This window comes from Zingiber officinale, chromosome 8B (genome assembly GCF_018446385.1).
Source record: "Zingiber officinale cultivar Zhangliang chromosome 8B, Zo_v1.1, whole genome shotgun sequence".
Classification (NCBI taxonomy): Eukaryota; Viridiplantae; Streptophyta; class Magnoliopsida; order Zingiberales; family Zingiberaceae; genus Zingiber; species Zingiber officinale.
Window position 1 is genome coordinate 96,312,596 of NC_056001.1, and position 21,759 is coordinate 96,334,354.

The 21,759-nt window shown below is 34.0% G+C and overlaps 1 protein-coding gene across 8 annotated transcripts; it reads right to left on the reverse strand.

Moving 5' to 3' along the window:
• Positions 1 to 537: 537 nt before the first annotated feature.
• Positions 538 to 14,187, reverse strand: LOC122015632 (probable leucine-rich repeat receptor-like protein kinase At5g49770). Of its 8 annotated transcripts, none has more exons than XM_042572627.1 (10): positions 14,011 to 14,187; positions 13,804 to 13,892; positions 13,379 to 13,656; positions 9,468 to 13,112; positions 9,156 to 9,361; positions 8,791 to 8,917; positions 8,643 to 8,714; positions 8,159 to 8,345; positions 7,874 to 7,988; positions 538 to 1,014 (listed from the first exon to the last, which is right to left on the reverse strand). In XM_042572627.1, exons 4-10 carry the CDS (start codon positions 9,616 to 9,618, stop codon positions 757 to 759), a joined length of 1,116 nt encoding a protein of 371 aa, XP_042428561.1. In that variant the 5' UTR covers positions 9,619 to 13,112; positions 13,379 to 13,656; positions 13,804 to 13,892; positions 14,011 to 14,187; the 3' UTR covers positions 538 to 756. The 8 variants fall into 8 exon arrangements, with proteins under 8 accessions (XP_042428561.1, XP_042428560.1, XP_042428563.1 ...); XM_042572626.1 differs by having other exon boundaries at positions 13,804 to 13,910; XM_042572629.1 differs by having other exon boundaries at positions 9,468 to 9,673; positions 9,773 to 9,796; positions 13,804 to 14,187.
• Between the last annotated feature and the right edge of the window lie 7,572 nt (positions 14,188 to 21,759).

Here is a 21,759-nt window from a genome sequence, read left to right on the forward strand (position 1 = left end):
TTTTATGCACTAGATTGCCCCTTTAATTATTATTTTATCTTTTTAATTTGTAGAAGATATCGATAAATTAGGAAGCGCTCATATCAATCCAACATTCTTAAATCAACTATCTATTAAAAAAATTCATTTGTTAATTCATCGAAACTGAGACTCAATCATTAAATGCATAAAAAAACTAAGAAGGCATCATGCCACTATACTATTGCCCTATGACATTAGATTGCCCCTTTAATTTAACTTTTGTAGTAAAATTAAAATAAAAAATGATTACACTCATCCCAGACGTCCCTTACCGTCTATCCCAGATTATGTAAAGGAATATAATTTACAATCTATCCCCAAGTTATGTAAAGGAATATAAATTATGAAGTTAACTTATAAATTGACCATCAAATGACTAAAAGGTGAGAGAAATTTTTTTCTCGAAGGTATGCGTCCATCAAGAATTGACCTATTATCTTATTATAATAAAATTATCACTCTCTAGCCAACTAAACATCTGGGACCAGATTTACAAAGAAAGTGAAGCAATCATTCTTCTCCAAGTTCCACCACATTAATGATCACATAATAAACGCACATCTCTATCCACAACAATGATATACAATTATATATGAAAAAAAAGAACAAAAGAAAAGAAATCAATGAATATGCAGCTGATGGCTTATTCACATCTTGCAGCTGATCACAGATATGGAGTTCCACAACAATGGTAAATGAGGTGATATACAGTTGAAAGAAAGCCATTTGTTTCCATTAGCTAGTGAATAACTGGCTTCCAAGGGTCACAGTAGTAGTCCCTTCGCCCATGATGGTAGTCAAGCTCAGCTCTTTCTCGTGAATTCGGCAAAGTTCCAGTTCTATGAACCTCATGGATGGGCGTTCCTCGCTTTGTGAGTTCAGACACCATGCGATTAGCCGCACAAATGAACTCATTCCTTCAGGGGAGAAGTTGCTGCCCATCCTGCTATCGATGGGGATTGAGATATCACTGCCATCCTGATAGTTTTGCGCCTACAGACCAGCAGAAACAAAGGTATAAGAGATCAGTTAAGAAGTTGAAAAAAAAAGGGTTCATAATTGAAGGAAGCTTTTACACATGATGAAACAAAATGCAAAGGTAGGCCTTGTATTTGTAGGATGTCATGTTTGAAAACCAGGACTGCAAGAATGATTGAGACCTATAACCTTAGACATTGTCTTACAAACAACAACTGCGAACTGTTCAATGCAATGCCTATCAACATGGCCACATGCATGAAACACAGCAACCATTTAGTTTTGACGCGAAGGACAAGAATAAAAACATGCTCAAGATAGCAAGTTAACAACTGTTGTGTTCCAAACAACAGCAACATTAGCTTGGTTCTGTAAGGATTTAAGCTTTTCAATCTATGCAGAAAACAAAGTTGACCAACTGGTCCATCAGTTGAGATTTGCACAAACACCAATCTTTGCTCTTTCCTGTTTAACTTAATATCTCAACAGAGGCAGCAAAATTGGAAATAAGTTTAGTAAAAGCAGCGGGTTCAATCCTTCACTGTCAGCCAACCGACACTGAAACTCGGACAACTTAGCAAATCACCAACATTGAACTTTTGTAAAGGAATGGTTGTGTTCAAGAAAAGAAGATAAATTGAGAAAACACTATGAATTCTCTTAGAAAGAATATCTTGTTCCTGTGTTTCAGATGTGTCAGAGCTCAGAAACATCTTAAGCTCTAAAGACTTTTCTGGATATAATTTTGCCAAAATTTAGGAGGACACAAAATAATCAAACATAAACTATGTTTCCCTTTTAAAGGTCCAACAATAATCAGACACCCAATAGCATATCTATCTTACTGATTAAGGGATTGACATGATATCACACGAATACCATCTTTCGGAAGTGGATTTATTTTAGATTCATGTTGAAGAACTTTTGACACTGAAGGAGGTAGCACTTGCCTTTATCATGATTGTAATGCAATAGATATAGTTTTCTCCTATTCCTCCTAATGGCATTGTCTCCACGTAATGGCATCAAGGCCCAATAGCTAGGTGGCAAGTGTGTATATTGCTTTCAAATTTACATATACTTAGTTTCGGAAGTTGATAAAGAAACACAAGCAAGCCTCTGTCAAACTTCAACATATAAACTCGATTATCAATTTTGAGTAATAAATCATATACTTGAACAAGATATTCTTGTCTATTATTTCTCATTATAAGAGTCATATTTATCCCAACTATTTGGAGTCCCAATAATTATTGAGACAGTTGAAGGTGGAGTCATCTTGTACAATAAGCTAATGATATTTTCTTCTATATCAACCATGAGGATTTCCCTAATTCATGTTTCTAAATTCCTAACATGATTGCCAACATTGTGATCCCAATCTTAATGATCCAAATTAGTTTGAACAATCCAAATTGCAGTAGAATCTAAGTAAGCCTAGAATCTTATGAACTCCTGAGCAGGTCCATGTACTCCCTCACCATTTCTTGGTACGATCTCAATCCTGAAAGATGCTTGCATTCACATAAACATTTTGAAACTTCAAATTCATTTCAAATATATCATTGTGGCATACCATATCATTTATGAGACTTGTTATTATATGAGAATCCTTTAAAACTTATAAATAAAAAATCTTTTTAAATTTTTTGTCATTGTCAGCATCATATAAAATTTAGTACCTGCTACAAAAAATGTAACAAATTCACAGTTTATTATTTATAGATTTACCAAATGGATAATTTTAATAGCAGAATGATGCAAATTTTAAAATGTTAGTAATAATACTAGATATCAAAAATTGAATTCATCTGATAAATTATAAATACCAACTATAATTTGCAAAAGATGTTTTTGTTAAATTATAGGATCTTACATCGTCCGTTTGTTTTTACGATGATCCTATCAATTGCTAGTCATTCCTAAGTAAATCTCGATCCCAACAACATTGGTTCCAAAAAAAATGTATTTCCTTGTTGAAGTTCAATCTTGGCTTTGAAAATTTTGAACATGTCCAAAAATTACGACTTCTCATGAATAAGATACATATAGCCAAATCTGGAATACTCGTTTATGAAGCTAATAAAATATGTGTGTCCATTCCAAGATGTCTTAGGGAATGGTCCACAAATGTCCTTATATATTAGATCCAAAACGTCACTACAACGACTAGTCCCTTGTCCATTTTGTTAGTAATCTTCCCCTTAACACATTCTCTGCAGACATTAAAGTCTAACATGTCAAGGGAATCGAGAATTCTATGTGACATTAACCTTTCTAAGCATTATTTGAATATATATCCTAAACGCCTATGCCACAACATGGAAGAATTCTCGTTGGTCAATTTGCGTTTCATACCTATACTATGCATTATTACGTTGTCAAATGTAGGAGTAAAAGTGTCCAATTTATAAAGCTTATCAACCAAGGAATCATTACCGATGAACACTGAATTAAAGAAAATACTGAAAATTCAACACTAAATTAAAGAAAATATTGAAAATTTCATTTCTAAATGAATAAGAATAACCTGATTTGTCCAAACAAGAAATTGAAATTCAATTTTGTCGAAAAGACGGTACAATAAATGTATTTTCTAAATCCAAAAAGACATTAATTCCTAAACAAAGCCTAAAAACACTAATTGACTCGACTTTAGCCTTCTTTTCATTTCCTGTATAGATGTATCTTTCACCATCAAGCGGAAGTCGGCTTCTGAGACAACCCTACATAGTGACATTTATGTGAGTAGTAGCACTGGTATCTATCCATTAAGTGTCAGTAGGTACAACAGCTAAATTGACATCCGAACTAACAAAGTTGAGAAGTTTACCTTTCTTTACACGTCAATTGACATACTTTAGGCGGTCTTTCTTCATATGACTTTTTTTTCTTACAAAAGAAACAAATGGATTCTTTATCCTGCTTCTTATGCTCTTTATGACCATTACCTCCAGAATCTGCAGTTTGTTTTCCTTTTCCTTGATTATTGATCCTCTTCGCTTCTTACTCGTACTTTGAGAACCAAATGCTAAGTGAGCACTTTCAGATGTCTCAATCTTTAGTCTCCCCTCATCTTGCACGCATTGAGTAATGAGCTCATTCAATGTCGACTTTTCCTTTTGAGTATTATACGATATCTTAAAAGGAGTGAACCATGGAGACAGAGACATCAAGATGAAATGCACTAACATACGCTCAGACATATCGAGTTTTAGTGCTTTCAGATTTGTCGCTATATTGGACATTTCTATAATTAGGGCTGTAAACAAGCCGAGCCGAGCCGAGTTTTGGGGTGTTCAAGCTTGTTTGATAAGATAACCGAGCCGAGCCGAGCTTAAAATGAACCAAGCTTTTGAAATGAGTGTTCAAGCTTGGCTTGGTTTATTTTTTATGAGCTTGAGCTTGTTTGAAGCTTGGCTTGAGCTTGGTTCGTTTAGATGTTATCAAGCTCTCAATTCAAGCTTGGCTTGAGCTTGGTTCGAGCTTGGCTTGAGCTTGGTTTGAGCTTGGCTTGAGCTTGGTTCGTTTAGATAATATCAAGCTCTCAATTCAAGCTTGTTTGATTGTTTGAAACTTTTAATTGTTTGATTGGTTATTAAGATTGATAATTTAAATTTATTTATTTATTTAATTTAATTTAATTATTTATCTAGGATATTGAAAAGAGTTTTATTAATAAATATGGTTCGTGAACATTGTTCACGAACGTTGTTCACGAACGTTAACGAGCTGAACGCATATGTGTTCAAGCTTGTTTGTTTAGCTTAACGAGCTGTTCAAGCTTGTTTGTTTAATTAATCCTATGTATATTGAACGAACATAAACAAGCTCTTACCAAGCCAAACACCAAGCTTGTTCACGAACGCTTGGTTCATTTACAACCCTATCTATAATGTACTCCCATGTTTCCTTTAACACTGTATTGCATGGTTATCAATTTCGTAAGAAGTGTGGTAGTCTCGACCTTTTCATATGAGGTGAATCGATCTGTCAATTGATCTAAGAAACTCTTAACATCTCCTCCCTCAGTTATTGAGCCCTTTATTGGTGCATGGAAAGTCTCATGATACTCAGATACATGCGATTTGATTTCTCCCACAGCTGAAATTCAACCCTCTACTCTATAGTGCTAGCACTGGTCAGAGGTATGGAGTGATCATTCCTTAATACATAGTCTAAGTCCATGCAGCTTAAGACTATGATCATGTATTCTTTCCATTCAGCAAAATTCGAACTAATTAATGTCGGGATGTTATTAATATTGGTAGTTGCTTTGAAATTAAAGAGAGAAATTTATTTAAGCTCACAATTTTATTAAAACCAATACAAGATAATGCCAATAAAATAAAATTTTAAATACATATAAATGAGCTCTTTATGAGATACTAAATACAATATTATATTTTACTCTATGGACTAAAATATAATTTGTTAGCGGTACTCTCTGATATAACTCAAACTTTAATTGATCATACAATATGTCTTCCTTTGGGTCGACCCATTGTGTACATAATATGATACTTTATATGAGTTATATTTTGGTTCATAACTCACAACAACCTTAATCAATCATATAATATGTCTTCCTTTGGGCCGACATATTTTGTGTATGATCTGAACAAAATAATATTTGTTCCATAGTTGTAAGCTACCTTGTGCATATATCTGACATAAAAGTAATCTTCCTTTGGGTCGATTTCTCTTAGCATAGATATACGTCTACCAACACAAAATGCACTAAACCTACCTAAGGTGCCTTCTTTTGGGCCGACACATTAGTACAACTTAGTAGCACGTTGTGTAGATAGACTTAAGAAAACCCTAGGAACTTGATTCGAATAGAAATTACTTAATCAGCCTTAACAACCCAAAATTAGGCTTATTAATCGATTGATACTGGTAATCAATTGGTATGATCCAATCAATTATTCCAATCGATTCGAAAACCTACTACATGCGACTATATGATTATATATAGAACCCTCCAAGCTAAAGTTTCCTTTAAGTTCTATAATTAAATAGCATTATTTAATACTATTTAATCCCTTAATTATTGCATTAAAATTTATTTAATGTTTTTTTTTATGATTTCTCGTTGAGACAGTGTTTTTTGTTTTTTTTCAATGCATTCTCACGCATGAATCGATTAAAGGTATTTTTAAATCAATTAGGGACAAAACAATCATTTCTTAAACATTCAGGCACTACTGCGTGCATGCAATCAATTCACTGTTAATCTTAATCAATTAAAATAAAACTTAATCGATTAAAATTATCTCAATCGATTAAGAAACAAACTCAATCGATTAAAATTGACGTAGACGCGAGTTTAAGGTTGTTAATCGATTGGATATCAATCTTAATCGATTGAAAGAACCAATCGATTAGGTTGATCAATTCGAATCGATTTGTCGCGATTTCAACCTATAATCAATTAACAACAAGATTTTATCGCGACTCAAAGCTTTTAATCAATTGGAAAAAATTCCCAATCGAAAGCTTTAATCGATTGACCTAAAAGTTAGGTTAAACACGACGGTTCTTCTGACATTGTTCGTGTTCTTCACAGAACTATGAAAAATATGGGAAAACAAGCCTTTCCTAGGTTTTCATATCAAGAGTTTTCAACGATCAAACATGGTATATACTAGTAAATCATAATCTAGCATCAACACAACAAATCGAAGAAAAAACTCTTTATTGCCATGAAAACGATGATACAAAGCCTTAGCTCTGATACCACATATTAGTTCTCGTAAAACCTAAGCTGCATGGATTGTAGATAATCAAATAAGAATTCGAATAGGAAAAATAAAAACAAGAAGATCTAGTTTCAACATAAAACATGACATAATAAAGTCATACAAAAGCATGACAAAAAAACCTGATTGAAGAGTCATGTTTTTGTCCTTTAGTGTCGTCTGAAAGATCCTGAGGAAGAAGAAGTGGAAGTAAATGGGGAGGATCTTTCATGGGGCTTAGGGGATGACGACACCGAAAAGCTCTAGGTCAATGGGGAACCAAAGCTCTGTCAAGGTTTCCCTAAACCCTTGGGGACCTCCCCTTTATATAGAATTCAATCCATTATCAGCCCATAGATAATAACGAATTGGACTAAAGGGTTCTACACATTAAACACACATTCAATAACCTGAAATCCAATAACCTTAAGTTAGATCACTTAACGGTTTCGGTATTGCAAGTTTCTTAAATCACACGTGAGCCCACCTTAAGGGATATTAAATCCAACACGCAAAACCCTAAACATTGCCTCAAAAGGGTTCATTCATTAAATCAGGAGGATATGATTTTTTAACCAGATCCTGTGATGCCCTATGCACTAACACTGTGTACGGCTTATTTAGCCCAATTTTGATTAAAAAAATAATTCCTTTGTGACTTTTCTTTAATAATATAAAAAGTTGTCTCATGATTTTTGTAAATCTTATAAGAAATCTCCAGATCTCTGTACAAGACTATAACCATGAGAATCTACTTTGTAACTTTTCTTTAACCATATGAAAAGTCAACTTTATGATTTCTTTAAAATCTTATGAGAAATCTTTATTAAAAGCTTTTAAATTGAAGGGTTACTTCTAATTTCAAATCTTTAAAAGTTTTTAAAGTTTTTTATTAAAAAACTTTTTATCTTTATTAGGGTAAATTATACCATATTTAAGGAGTACAACCAACTTATGGCAACAGACCATGCATTGCTTGAATAAAATTGTCAATCAGCCAATGAAGCTATAATCATAATGTAACTTGTTCAATAGTCGGGAGATAACTAACCAGGAATGGACTTAATGCACCAAGTCTTATTATTTTGGGAATGAATGTTATCAAAAAATTGCAAATGGCTGTTGCATACCTGATGAATGATGCTTTTATCAGATGCAGCATCTCTTCCGGTTACTAACTCAAGAAGGAACACACCAAAGCTATATACATCGCTCTTTACAGAGAATCTTCCAGACTCATATACTCTGCATAATTAGCAAGAAATATTCAAAACAATCAACTAATCACAAGTTCTATGATTGTCATGTGTCCAGAAACTTGTAAGCTGGTAGTACTAGCTACATATATGAAGAAGGATTTTTTAATTATGCAAGACATCATTTTTCCAAAAGGATACATGAAATTAGAAAAGTACTCGGGATCAAGGAAAGGATCATCTTCAGACATCCTTGAACACGAAGCAGCACCATCAACACGATTAAGTAAACTACGGACACCAGCATCTGCAACTTTGGGTGTCAAGTCCTCACCTACAAGAACCTTCACTGTACTAAAATTCATGTGAATCAGAGGTGGATTCAGGGAATGCAGATGAACCATGCCTGCTCAAAACAAACTATCTTATTAGCTTCCTGTCAGAATTATCTCAAGGTGCAGGATTTAATAATGAACAAAATCTCAATACAGTGCAGTTAACAAAGAAAAGAATTGTCGATTATAATGACATGGAAGTGAATAACATTATTCTTCAACTAGAAAATTGATAGTAGTGAAAGGATTCTTTAATTGAATATTTTGTGATAAAAAGATGTTATTCTTTAATTGAGCTACATTTCTAGCTCAAAAATAATATAATACAAGAGGAAAACACAAACGCTAGTGATTCGGGAAATCATCACCTTTAGCTGCCCCAAGGGCAATGGAAAGCCTGTGCTTGAATTCCAATTTTCCACTTGAAGATTGAATTGAACCTGAATAAAGAAACTAAGAGTCAAAACAACATGGTGCAACCAAACAGATTATTGGCCCAGTAGAATTAGAAATTACCATATAAGCGAGTTGAAACACTGCCATTTGGTATATACTCATAGATAAGCATCTGCATATCATTCTCCTGGCAGTAACCTAAAAGGCTCACAAGATTTCTGTGGCAAATAGAAGAACGATAGTGAACCTACAGAAAGCAATCTCAAATTACACCACTATTCCCAACTTAAACCTTAAAATGAATTTCACATCATTGCTGCCGTCTGTCGGTATAGAGAATCAAAGGCCATCAATTGATATAGCGAACAAATGTCACAATGAATATTACTTATGTTGTCATTTCCAACCATGTAGAGTTGGATAGTATGCATGTTTTCATTGAGCAAATCTTTTTGGCATTCAGTTGTATTGTATTGAATACCTACCTCTTCAATAAATTGTGGACTTGGGGAAGATGACCTTCGTTCTATAGCTACAAGAATGCCATTTTGAAGCAAACCCTTGTGCACTTGTCCAAACAAGCCATAGCCAATCAGATTGATATCATCAAAATTCTTTGTAGCCAAATTTAACTCCTCAAGTGTAAAGCATTGAGTTCCATGCAATTCTGCTGTCTCAATATTCTGTCCTGCTGGAAGGTTCAGTGTCGAAAGAAGTTAATTTTATTGTTTCTTGTATTCTCACCAGAAAAGATGGAGTAGATAAGATCCAAGAAAAATGTCAGTAACAGTAGTAACCTTGTATAGAAGAATCAGAAGAATTTGTCTCTGATGTTTTTGAGATGCTCCTATTACGCAGGAAACAATAGTATACAAACATAACTGTTAACCCCAAAACAGTCATGGCTCCTGCAGCACCTCCTAGAGCTGCTGCAAGAGTCCTTGACATCTGGTATAGGAATCCACTTCAGTGCAGAGGAACGAATTTTTGAAAATTAGCCTCTCTTGACATTTAGCCGAGCATGTAATGAGCATCTGTTAGTTATCGACACCAAAAGGATTGTTCAAGGGCAAAAAAAAAAAATTCTAAAACCATATAGAACCTTTTCTGCAGTCCATTCGCATGCCTGAAAGGTCAATCAAATCTCAAAGGGCAATAATTTTGAAACAACTATCTACCAAATATAATTGTCCAAATAATTAAATCAAAAGAAAATGATCATGGCATGAAGTGCTGAAACAATAAACAAGACGGGTAAGAGTAAACCAAAGATGAGTATTTGATAATGTAAAACAAGACTGCAAGTAACCGTGTTGCTCTCATTAGAAGTTGTATAATAGCATTACTAGGAGGGGTTTAACTTATCATTCTCGCCCCAAATGGGAGACACCTCTTGGCTCATACAAAAAAACAAGAATGCAAGTAGAAGTTCTACTAACTTATATTTATTAACTATAGATTTTCACGCAGCAAATCCATGCATGGTTGAGCATAAAGTTAGAACTGATGACTTCTCGATACAAATATGGTAGATGATGTTAACAAAACACTTATCGTTGTAGAACGTTTCAAGAACAGAACACTATAAAAAAATCAACTTATTACTGATTAATATGATATCAGAAGTGCACCATAATCAAAGTTCTTTTATCAACAACTAATTATTGGTGCAATGATGCTCCCAAGCGGTGGGGTTCGACCAAGTTATTTTGATGTATTTGGAAAACCATTAAAGTTAGCTTTGAGTTGTGTTGCTGACATGTGCATCAAGTGTGCAGAGACTTGAAACAATGAAATAAAAGGTCAGAAAGTTTGGTGACTCAACGCAGTCAACTTGTTTGATTGTGGATGGTTTGATGGTTGATCGCCTCATAAGAGATGAACTCAGAATGTGAGGGGAGAAGAATGACATGGGAGTTTAGAGAGCTTGGTGTGTTCAAGAAACCAAGAGACTGACTCTAGGTGTACTTTGAGGTGGCAGGAAGCGAGTTGGATCATAGGTGAGTGGTGAAGGATGATTTAGAGCGTCCAAGGGACTGAGGGTTTAACATGAGGTGAGCTTCAGGCAATGAAGAGCTATGAGAGATTACAAGAGAGTGTGCCATTTGATATTTTTGCTTTTGAGTAACATTACCAAAAATGATGTGCAAAAGTAGGGTTTACGCTGCCTAGTGGCTTTTGTGAAGCACTTGATCGACGGAAATTAAGCCTTGAGCTGAAGTTTGTAGCTAAACTTGATCATGAGACTTCCCATAGGCTAACGAGGGTGTAAGCCGAGTAAAGAAGGAGTCTCTAAATAAATTTAGTTGACTAGAGATTGATCTTAGCTAACTATAGAGTTCATTTAACTGAGAAATTGACTGAACACAAGAGTTAGGTGAACAAAATATTTCTATCTAAGCAACAATCAACTAAAGTTGAATTTAGCCAACCAGTTGACTAGAAGTTCAATATAGTCAATTAAAGGATGAGCAATTGGCTCCCTAGATAATCATTGGTTGTTCAAAGATTTCATCTGCCCAAGTAGTATTCTAGAGTCATTTCCAATCAATTGGAGGCAAGCAAAATAAAGCCATTTGGATCAACTTTTTATAAGCCTTAGAACCACTAGAACAACTTTTATTTAAGCCTTAGAGGTTTCTTGAGTGGTTAAGGGTGCATTAAAATATATGAGATTTTATCGTGATCTAGTGCTTGAGTGAAACTACTCTCCAATGGGTTGGGAATCAAGTTGAAGGCTTTTTCAACAAGTCCTTAGTAATCTTTTCTCCATAAGCTTATAATTTCATTTCTATTTAAGATGAGAGACTCTTTGTAATCATCCAAAAGGATTGGAAATGTAAGGAGGCTTGCCTCTTGTAAATGACCAACTGTAGTTGATTGATTAAGAGTGACTCACCTAATGAGTTATGAATCGTGGAATACGAACCATGTAAACTAATAATGTTAATATTGTTTTATTATTTTTATTATTTGCATAGCAAACAATATTCAACCCAAACCACCCCACACAGAAGCACCTCACATGAAGTAACACCTTTATTTGACTCTACCCGGGGTCTTTGCAAAAAAAATTATTTTTAAGTCATGGCTATTCACCCTTCCCCTCTACTCGGGGTGCACCCAATAGCGGAGGTTACATGGGCCCAGTGCGGGCAACTGGCCTAGGCCCAGAAAAAATAACATAGCTGGCGAGTGCCCCAAAAAAATCATATAGTTGTCCAAATAATATGTTTGCCTTTTAATTATTGCATCAAATACATGAAAATGATAGAAAATCATACCCTAGCCACCATAGAGTGGCCCAACAATATGTTGGCAGACTTGATATCATGATCCACCACAGGTGGAATAGCCTACGTGCCCCAAAACAATATTAGATTTATATGCAAAAGGAAAAATAATAATTTTCCCATATTTCAATTCGAATTTTCCCATTTTTATTAGTTTGATCTTATACCATTGTGAAGATACTCCAAGTCTGTCCCAGACACGGTGTAGCGGAAAGATAATTGGTGGATTCAAAGAGCATCACAAAGCTTGGAGGATGCAATAAGGTGCAGCAGAAAGACGATTAGTGAATCGCAGAAAGATAATTGGTGGATTCAAAGAGCATCACAAAGCTTGGAGCATGCAATAAGGTGCAGCAGAAAGACGATTAGTGGATTCACGGAGCTTGGAGCATGCAATAAGGCTATTAATTGGCAAAGCGACTTAGCAAGACAGTGCACAATGTCTTGTAAAACCAATTGACAAGCCAAATTGACATAACGACTGTGCAAAGTGGCGCACAGTGTCCTGTAAAACCAATTGACAAGCCAAATTGGCATAGCAGATGTGCAAAGTGGTGCACAATGTTTTGTAAAACCATTTAACTAGCCTATGCGGCTCAACAGTAGGAGGCGAGTTGTGGAGGTCGACTACTAGGCGCACTATTACGAGCACTTCCAGATTTACATGGTGGGCAAACAAGGGGGGAGGCCGCCCACCTCTAAGAATAGTCAGGTTGTAAGGGTATGAGATTACTATATATATATATAAAAAAACGAAGATACTCCAAGCCTCTCCAACATCTAGAGTTATATTGACTCTCAAATCTCAGCTCAATGGTTCATACTTTTCATTAGCGCACATTGAAGTTTATTGTTAATTAGCATCAAAATAAACTAAAAAAAATTTGAATCATTATATCCTTGAACTGATTATTCGATTTTATATATATTTTTTATGAATTATATATTATAGTGTTGCCTATACTCAACCAAGATTCTAGCTCCGTCCCTGGGTGCACCCTCACTATAATGATCCAACACACATCAATGTCAGGATAATGAGAATCAACTACATACCTCAATGATTAATAACACAATTATTCATAATCCAAGCATGAAACGATTCCCATGAGATTGTATCCAAGACCAAAGTGCTTGTAATTGGACTATCTGCATTCATTATTGACGAGATAAAGAAATATCTAAAGAAACCATCGTGTAGTCAAACAAAATGCAGACGTATTTATGCATTAATCAGGTTATCTACATCCAGAAGATGACTGGACGAAAGAAATCATCTAAAGAAACTCATGTAGTCAAACAAAATGCTAGATTTATGCAAAACCAAATAACTAAAGCTCTAAATATGTGTTCAGAGAAGTTGAATACATTGTGACTTTACAGTCAAACCATTATATGGAAGAAAAACTAGTTACCTGCAATCTTTTCCAGAACGAGGATTTGAACTCACAACGATGCTGCTTCATTCGCTCATCATCTATGTACATGCCCGCTCAACGAAACACATCTAATGGGGTTTCAACAAGGTGCTGCCAGCTGCCCCCAAAGTCGTTATTGATGAACAAGGTCCTCCGATCGCCTCTAGATCGGTGGCCTCAGGCATTCCCGATCTAGCGATAATTTAACTCAACACCTTTTAAGCAATCATCATTCCTCATATGGCCGCCTCCTCTTCTCCCTGACATGTGATTTCCTTCCCAAACAAGCCAAACCGATGTTAAATCAAACAGCCCAGGAGCATTAAAGCCATCAGCTTTTCTAAGAAAATCTTAAAAAGGGTCAACGACAGACAAACCCGAAGAAATTAATTAATGTAGAAGAAAAATTCTCACTCTGTTACCTGTTTCTAGCTCCTCGACTCTTCGCTCCCTTCCCGAACAACCCCAGGCAAATCCGATTGCAGATTTTCCGAACGAAATGTCGGAAAAGCTCGACGGCGGGGACGAACTCGAAGAAGTAAGATATATATATATATAGATAGATAGATAGAGAAAGAGGATGTCTGCTGTGTGGGCTGTAAAGCAAAGGAGAAAGCGGTGTCAGGTACCTCAAGTTGGAGGCTTCTTCTGTGGAATTGGACGGACACCCACAGATTTTCCCTTTTACTTTTGATCTTTGAGCGTCTCGCTTCTCAATAATGCACGATCGATCAGATTTCTTCAGATCTCCTCTCGCTCTTTCACTCATTTCTACTGCAAGTTTTCAACAGGAAGAAGAAAGGGAGCGAGGTGGGTGAAGGTTCATTTTCTTCATTTTATAATTTAATACTATTTTAATCTTTTTTTAAAAAAAAATAAAAATAAAAATACTGTTCGGTCTCAATTAACATGAGCTTCTAGTTGGTTAGTCAATTTTAATTGTCTTTAAATATGCAATATATAAAGCTAAATTTCATTTTACGTTCTATAAATTCATAGGTTTTCTAAAATACCCCTTATAGGGTTATTTCTATTTTACAAATACTTATGAAAATATAAGATTAAAATGATAATAATGAATTGTAATATATATATATATAATAATAATAATAATAATAATAATAATAATAATAATAATTCGGTAATGTTTTTGGTGAAAATTATTATTTTTTATCTAAATCTTAAATTTGAATATATACATGTGCTATAAAAGACTATTAAAATGAATTGTTCATTAATTACTTACATCTTAAAAAAAAAAAGTCATAATCACTTTTATCTAAAAATTTTAATTGAATCTATTGATTTGAGGTTTACTTATGTTTTAAAAGTAATTAAATGATCTAAAAGTAATTTTGATTAAAAAACATTTATATGTTCATTTTTTATTCAAATTTTAAATATAAATATGTAAATCCATATAACAGCTTTGCTTACTCATCTTGTTAGGTGGGTGGGCTGATGGACTTTCATCCTTCTATATTATTGGACTCTATCACTATATAAATAATCGAGATTAATAATCACAATTTTAGTTGCTAAGTGTAATTAGTGATTGAATTAATAATCACAATTTTAGTTGCTAAGTGTAATTAGTGATTGAATCATTTGGTCGTTAGAAGTTCGGTCGTCAATGCTGATTAATGATGGAAAAAATATTTCTTCATTAAAACTAGCAACGAAAAATTTATTAATGACAGTAATAAATTTCATTGCTAATTTTTAATAAAATTTTAAGAACCTCCCTTAATTGAATTTTCAATCCTATATATTTTCACATATCAACAATATCAACAATGATATCACATAAATAATGATATTAACAATTACATCAACATTCACTAGACCAACAAAACAAATACAAACCAACAAACCAACACAGTTATAAAATAATAATACATTCAACATTCATTATATTAACAAATCATCATACATGATTCAAAAATATTTCAAATATTTTTTCATCATAAAATCAAACATATAGTGTTCAAATCTACATGATCATGATAAAAAAAAACCAAGACACTACTCATCATTGTCACATCTATCATCCGATCCTACAGTAAGCACGATATAATAGATTAGTATAAAATACAAGCATATGGTTTAAACTTTACTATATTTTTTATTTTGAAATAAGCATACTCATATATGAATCTAAAGTTAAACTAAATATACAAGAACTCAAAATTATTTATCAGAAAAATATAAGCAATAAATGAGAGTTTGTAGAAAAATGAAAAAACATATATACCTTAATGAAAGTTTGAATATTTGTTGATGGTGGTAGAATAAACCTTTATCCACATTCTTCTTGAAAAATATGAAATATAATTAAGGATACATATAATATCAAAAATAGCAAAACTATGTTTGCATTTTTTTATAAGTGATAAACATAAAAATTAAGTCTCTTGAGTCAAAAGCATGCGACATTGAAAAAACAGAAGAACTTATTAATGTAAAGTGAGTAAAGAATTCGTACACATGTCGCTCTATTGTCATTTGGACCCTATCATCAATTGACAAATCTACAACTATTATTCGATCATTCAATTCTTGATATTCTTTTCTTAAGGCTTTCATTTCAGTAGATGATGAAGAACTAGGAGATTGACCCCTAGGAGTCGTCACATGCTCATAAAGCGACTTTTGCCTAAGAGCCCAGGCCATAGAGGGAGTTTTTTTTTATTTCACCGACAATATCATAATAAATCTCATTTATAGCATCAATGGATAGAGTCTGTAACTCCTCTCCCTCTATAGCAGGCTGAGACGCTTATGCAACTTGATTAGTCATTTCATCCTATCTAAAATAAAAAATTATTAGTATTTAATATACCAATAATAAAGCTAGTCGTTGTTAATTATGAATAGTAATAAAGTTTATAATTTTACATCTATAACATTTGATCGAGAATAGATAAATGTGTCATCCTTTTTTTGGTATGTCTCGGTAAATATTCCCAATAAATGGGAGGTCTCTGTAATGTATCTTCCTGCATACACAAGTTTTATTATAAACTAAAATAAAAATAAGTTTATTGATAATTAAAAAGTTATAGTTTAAACTTTATTGTAAACTTACCAAGTCTATTGTATGCTCTATAATAGATTGTGATCCAGCAGAATGTTTTGTGAATCCGATGCTTGAGCTAGCAAACTCTTTATTTCTATTGTTTCGAGTAATCATTGAATTTTGCTATCATTTTTTTTTGCAACCCAACTATTCCTCCATGCATCTTAAATTTCAATGGATACATGGGATGATCTTGTTCCCTTCTTTCTCCACTTGTATAATAAGTCCTTGTATAATTTAGTACAATAATTGTTTCATGTATCTTTAAATGTTGTCTCGTGTACTAGCTCTGAGATATATATGTTTTGCAATAATATTAAGAAAAGTAGTATAAAAGGAAATTATATTATATAGTATTAATAATATTCAAATTACTTACCAAAAATTTTGCATAATAAAAATCTTTTAGATCTAAGTTTACATAGAACTAAAAGCACACATTCATTCTTTAAATTTATTTGTGATGTACATAGATACACGATGACTGTCAGGAGTAAAACTACATGAAAAATTTTCATTATTCAAATAAATAAATAAAAGATTAGATGAATTTGAATTATTAATAAGATCAGTAATTACCAATCATTGACAATCCTCAAAATAATTTGGCCGCTATGGATTACTGTAGTATCCGACATAACTATATTTGTAAAACAACATTATAATACATATACATTTGAAATAATAATCAAATCAAAACAATAATGATTATAGGGTAGAACTAGTGAAATTTAGATTGAAAAAGAAATTTACCTTAACATTAATGACTTATAGGGTAGAACTAGTGAGATTTAAGAATATGAATCATTAACATTAACAATTTGTAAGTCTTCATTCTTATACCCTAGTATATACGTTAAGCTTCTCACTGTTGGACATCTCTCCATCATGTATTTCTTCATAAATGACATTGACATATGCAAGTAATTGAGATGTGGATTGAATTTGTGTATCAACTAAATGTATCTTTACTTCCTCATTTTAAAATACATCATGATTTTGGGTCATGATAGAGTTCAACATTCTATGGTTAAGCAAGGCTTCATTCGACAAACTGCTAATTATTTACTAACTCTTTTTCTTTTCTTCAATTGAGCTCGCGACCAGCTGAGGTCGTGACCAACCAAGCTCGCAGGCATGCATGGCTAAGGCAAGTGTTGAAGTTATTGTAACTAGCTAAGCTCGCAGTAGATCTCATGGCTGACCAAGCTCACAGTCAGGGGAGCTTGTAGCAGAGTTCGTGGCAGGTCAAGTTCGACTTTGCAAAGTCACAGACGACCAATCTCGCGACTAGACAAGCTCCTAGCCATGAGCTAACAGCCTCAAGCTCGCGATAAGAAGGGGAGATAAGAGGGATGGGGAGAGAAGCGTGCCGATGGAGAGGAGAAGAGGTTGTGTACCAGAGAGATCAGAGAGGAGAGGAGTTAGCCAGTGATTAGGGTCGCAAGTAAAATCGCCGGGGAGAGGATAAGAGAAGTGTGACATGGAATTAGGTATCAAAATTAGGAACTAAACCCTAATTTTGATCCCTAAACTAGTGACGAAATCTAATTTTGTTGATGTTCCATCGCTAATTAGCGGCGAAAATCTAAATCTATCGCTAATTAGCAATGGAAATTTAAATCTATCGTTGATTTAGAAATGAAAAAAATGATGGAATTAGGTTTTTCGTCACTAATTAGTGATGAAAATATAAATCTATTGCTAATTTGGTCGCTAAAACCGATTGTTTTTATAGTGTATCTCCTATTATATCACTATCCATATTTAAATCAAATTTATTTTATTTTAGTTTATCATTGTTAATTAAGGTTTTTTTGTCTAAGTTGTATTTGTCATAGTTTCACATCATTTAATTGGAATACTTATTGATTGTCTAAGTATATGTATATACCATCTTAAACATACTTCTCAAATTTTTTTCTTAATACGTGCAATCTCAACTTTCTCTCTAATATTTTTATTTTTTATTTTTGTCTATTTTTTTCTTATAACATTCTCATCTTTACAACTCTCACCTTACGCTTACATACTTGAACCATATCCTAACATACAATTTTATATAATATAGAAGGTTCAACTACCATTTTGTAGAAATTCCATTTTAGTTTTAGATATATTTTACAATCACAAAGACCTCATAACACTTTCTTCCATTTCAACCATTTTGGAGATAAAGATTATACTTTCCTCCATTTTAACTATCTTGGAGATAGAGATTTATGCCCTCGAAACTATGATGCAACGATTAGGCCCTCCAAGTGATTAACCAAGCATCTAAGGGTGGGTCAAATCCCAACCACGGTGCATTGCATGGATTTTCCTCCAGTGGAACGACAACTTTAAGAACATAGGCTGCTTGGATATGTTAGTACCCCAAGGAAGTTTTGATATGATCAACCAAGTCAGGTTAGGTTCTGTTGATTTTTAACCTCTGTGTCTAAGTGTGCAGGAACTCAGGAGCACAGGAAGTCGAGCGAAAGACGCAGCTAGCGAGAATGATAGCACGGGAGAGAGCTGACGGGCTCGGTGTGTCCGAGGGGTGAGGTGATGTGGAAGAGTACGCAGGCGGACGAGATGGAGGCGCGCAGCGTTTCCGAGGGACGAGAAGCCAGAGCGGAAGACTGCTCGAAGGCTGAAAAATGAGTTTGGGCAAGCCCTATTCTGGATAGCCAAAATCACCCAAGAAAATGGAGTCGGAGCGGAAGACTCGAACCCAAGTGATCGAAGCAGGAGCAAGAACCCGGACCAAATAAGTTAACATAAGGTTAACTTTGGTCCGGACGCCCAGACCATGAAAATTATCCAGATTGCATCAAACACAATCTGTTGTGATGGAGATAAAATTTTATCCCTCTCCAGGCATCTGGAACACTTCCAAGCACCCTGACCAGGGGTATAAATACAGCCCTAGTCCCAGAAGCTTAGACAGAACACTTGTAAATGCTTCTAGTTTATTCTACTACTTGTTTGTGAGTCATCAACGTTGTAAGAGACTTCTCCACCTGAAGGAGACTTTGATAATGAGCTTCAACTTCTTTAGATTAACAACCTCCCCGGCTGTAACCAAGTAAACCTCGTTGTGCCTCTTCTTTCTAGTTTCTTATTTATCTTTATGCAAGTGTTAGTTTAATTAAGCTATAATGTTCGAGGAAGGTTCATGTTATTTTTGCAGGGCTATTCACCCCCCTCTAGCCAACCGCCAAAGGGTCCTACAATTGGTATCAGAGCGGGTTCGCTTCAGGAGGACTAACCGCCGAACGAAGCACACAAGATGGTTCGACCGAGTATCAACCCACTGAAGTTCGAGGGGGAATTCGCGAGCTGGAAAAAAAGATGGAGGTATTTTTAAAATGGATTTTGAATTATTAATAATTATGAAATATAATTTTGTAGTCCTGAAAGATAAAGAAGAATATCAGTGGACGAAGAAGGAGCAAGCCGACTTTGTGGCAAATAGTAAAGCAGAGTTTCATCTGCTTAGCATTTTACCACCTCAAGAAGTCAACCGTATCGGAGCCTACGAGTCAGCCAAGGAGCTCTGGGAGAAATTCCTAGAACTACATGAAGAGACATCAGAGGCAAAACTAGCGAGATGAGACCTGCTCTGGAACCATATTAGCAACCTCTAGTTAGAAGAAGGCGAAGCCGTTGCACACCTCCACTCAAAAATCAAGGAACTCATCACCGGACTCACGAATCTTGGAGAAAAAGTAAGCAACCGAGATTCACTAACATACACGCTTAACACATTTCCTATAACTACTGAATGAGCATCATTAGTAGATGCTTATTATATATCTAAGGATATAGAATCAAGTACTTTAGAAGAAATGTTTTCAACTTTTGAAGTCTATAAAACGAGATATGCATATTTGAAGAAGGAGTCAAAGCACAATATTGCTATAAAGACAAAGATGGACAAACGAGATTCTGAATCTTCTCTCTAGGATGATGAAATGACATTCATGGTAAGTAGATTTAAAAAATTATTTAAATCTAAAAGATTTAATCAAGTGCAAGGTACAAAAAGGAAGAGAAAAATAAAGTGCTATAACTGCAATGAAGAAGGGAACGTGAAAGACGACTATCCTAAATTGAAGAGCAATGACAAGGGCAAGGATAAAGAACAGAATAAGAAGTCAGCTTAGACCAAGCATAATCTAAAAGCGACGTGGGACGAAACGTTAGCTGAGTCAGAGATCGAAGCCCTCGTCGGACTTGCGCTAGTGGCAAGTCACCAAGAAGACGAAGACGAAGCAAGCTTATCCGAAATGAGCATCGAGAGCATCAATGAAGGGGGAGCAACATCAGAAGAAAGCAGCACTTCAGGGGGAGCTTTAGATTGTGAGATCGATGAGGTAAGTCAAGTACGGTCTCTTCCTCCTGACAAGTCATTTAGTTTATAAAACTATTGTAAAAAATTACTATAAATTAAAAAAAGAAAATAAAGAGTTAAAATCAATCTTAGCTATATCTTGTCGATTAGAAGATCTTGACAAGATTAAAATTGAAAATAGAAATAGAAACTGGAAATTGAGAATGTAAATTTAAAGGATCAAATAGGAAATTTAAAAAATTCTGCATGTTTAAATTTGTCTGCTTCAAATTTCAAGAACTATAAAGGGTTAAATTGGTAATTTAGATATTACAAGGGGGAGATTAGAAATTATCTAGAAAATATATTCCTCAAAAATTTTTAATGAACCAGTAGGAAGGAACCTATATTGGTTTCCAAAAATATGCTTAAGTTGTTTTTTTTTTTGCTTTCAGAGAGAACGCTAAATATTTAATTTCTTTAAAAGATTTTGTCTAGAAAGTGGTTGTTGTTCTAATATTTAAGAAAGCCTAGTGCCTCGCTACAGCTGGGAATCCAATCACTGAAATAAATATTTAATTGACTAGCTATAAAATATTTAATTATTTTAACTAAATGCTTTAAATTGTTTGTCAAAATTTCTGTTAGAAAAATTCTAATCGTTAAAATTCAAAAATCATATTTATTAGAGTTATTTTAGTAAATTTATTTTTCTATATCTAAACAATTCTTCCAAATTTTTAACCATTAAAATTTTTTCTATGAATTAGTTATCCAAATGTAAATTTTTAATTTTTTTTATTTTCCTTAGACTTTAATTTTAGCTTTTCCAAAGTTATTTAAAAATTACCCTATTTAATGTGATTAAAGGGGGAGAAGGGAAGATTAAGTTTAGGGGGAGGGTAATTTAATTCTTTTTACACATTATTGAGTTGCAAATTTATTACCTTATTATTATTTCTTTATGTTTGTTTATCCTAA

What these genes read in the sequence shown, in the direction of transcription:
- LOC122015632 (XM_042572627.1), bottom strand. Translation starts at nt 9,618, where the DNA reads ATGTCAAGGACTCTTGCAGCAGCTCTAGGAGGTGCTGCAGGAGCCATG. An exon ending in TGTTTCAACTCGCTTATATG is followed by an intron (nt 8,715 to 8,790) that starts GTAATTTCTAAT and finishes TTCTTTATTCAG; the next exon opens with GTTCAATTCAATCTTCAAGT. An exon ending in GATCCTTTCCTTGATCCCGA is followed by an intron (nt 7,989 to 8,158) that starts GTACTTTTCTAA and finishes CTAATTATGCAG; the next exon opens with AGTATATGAGTCTGGAAGAT.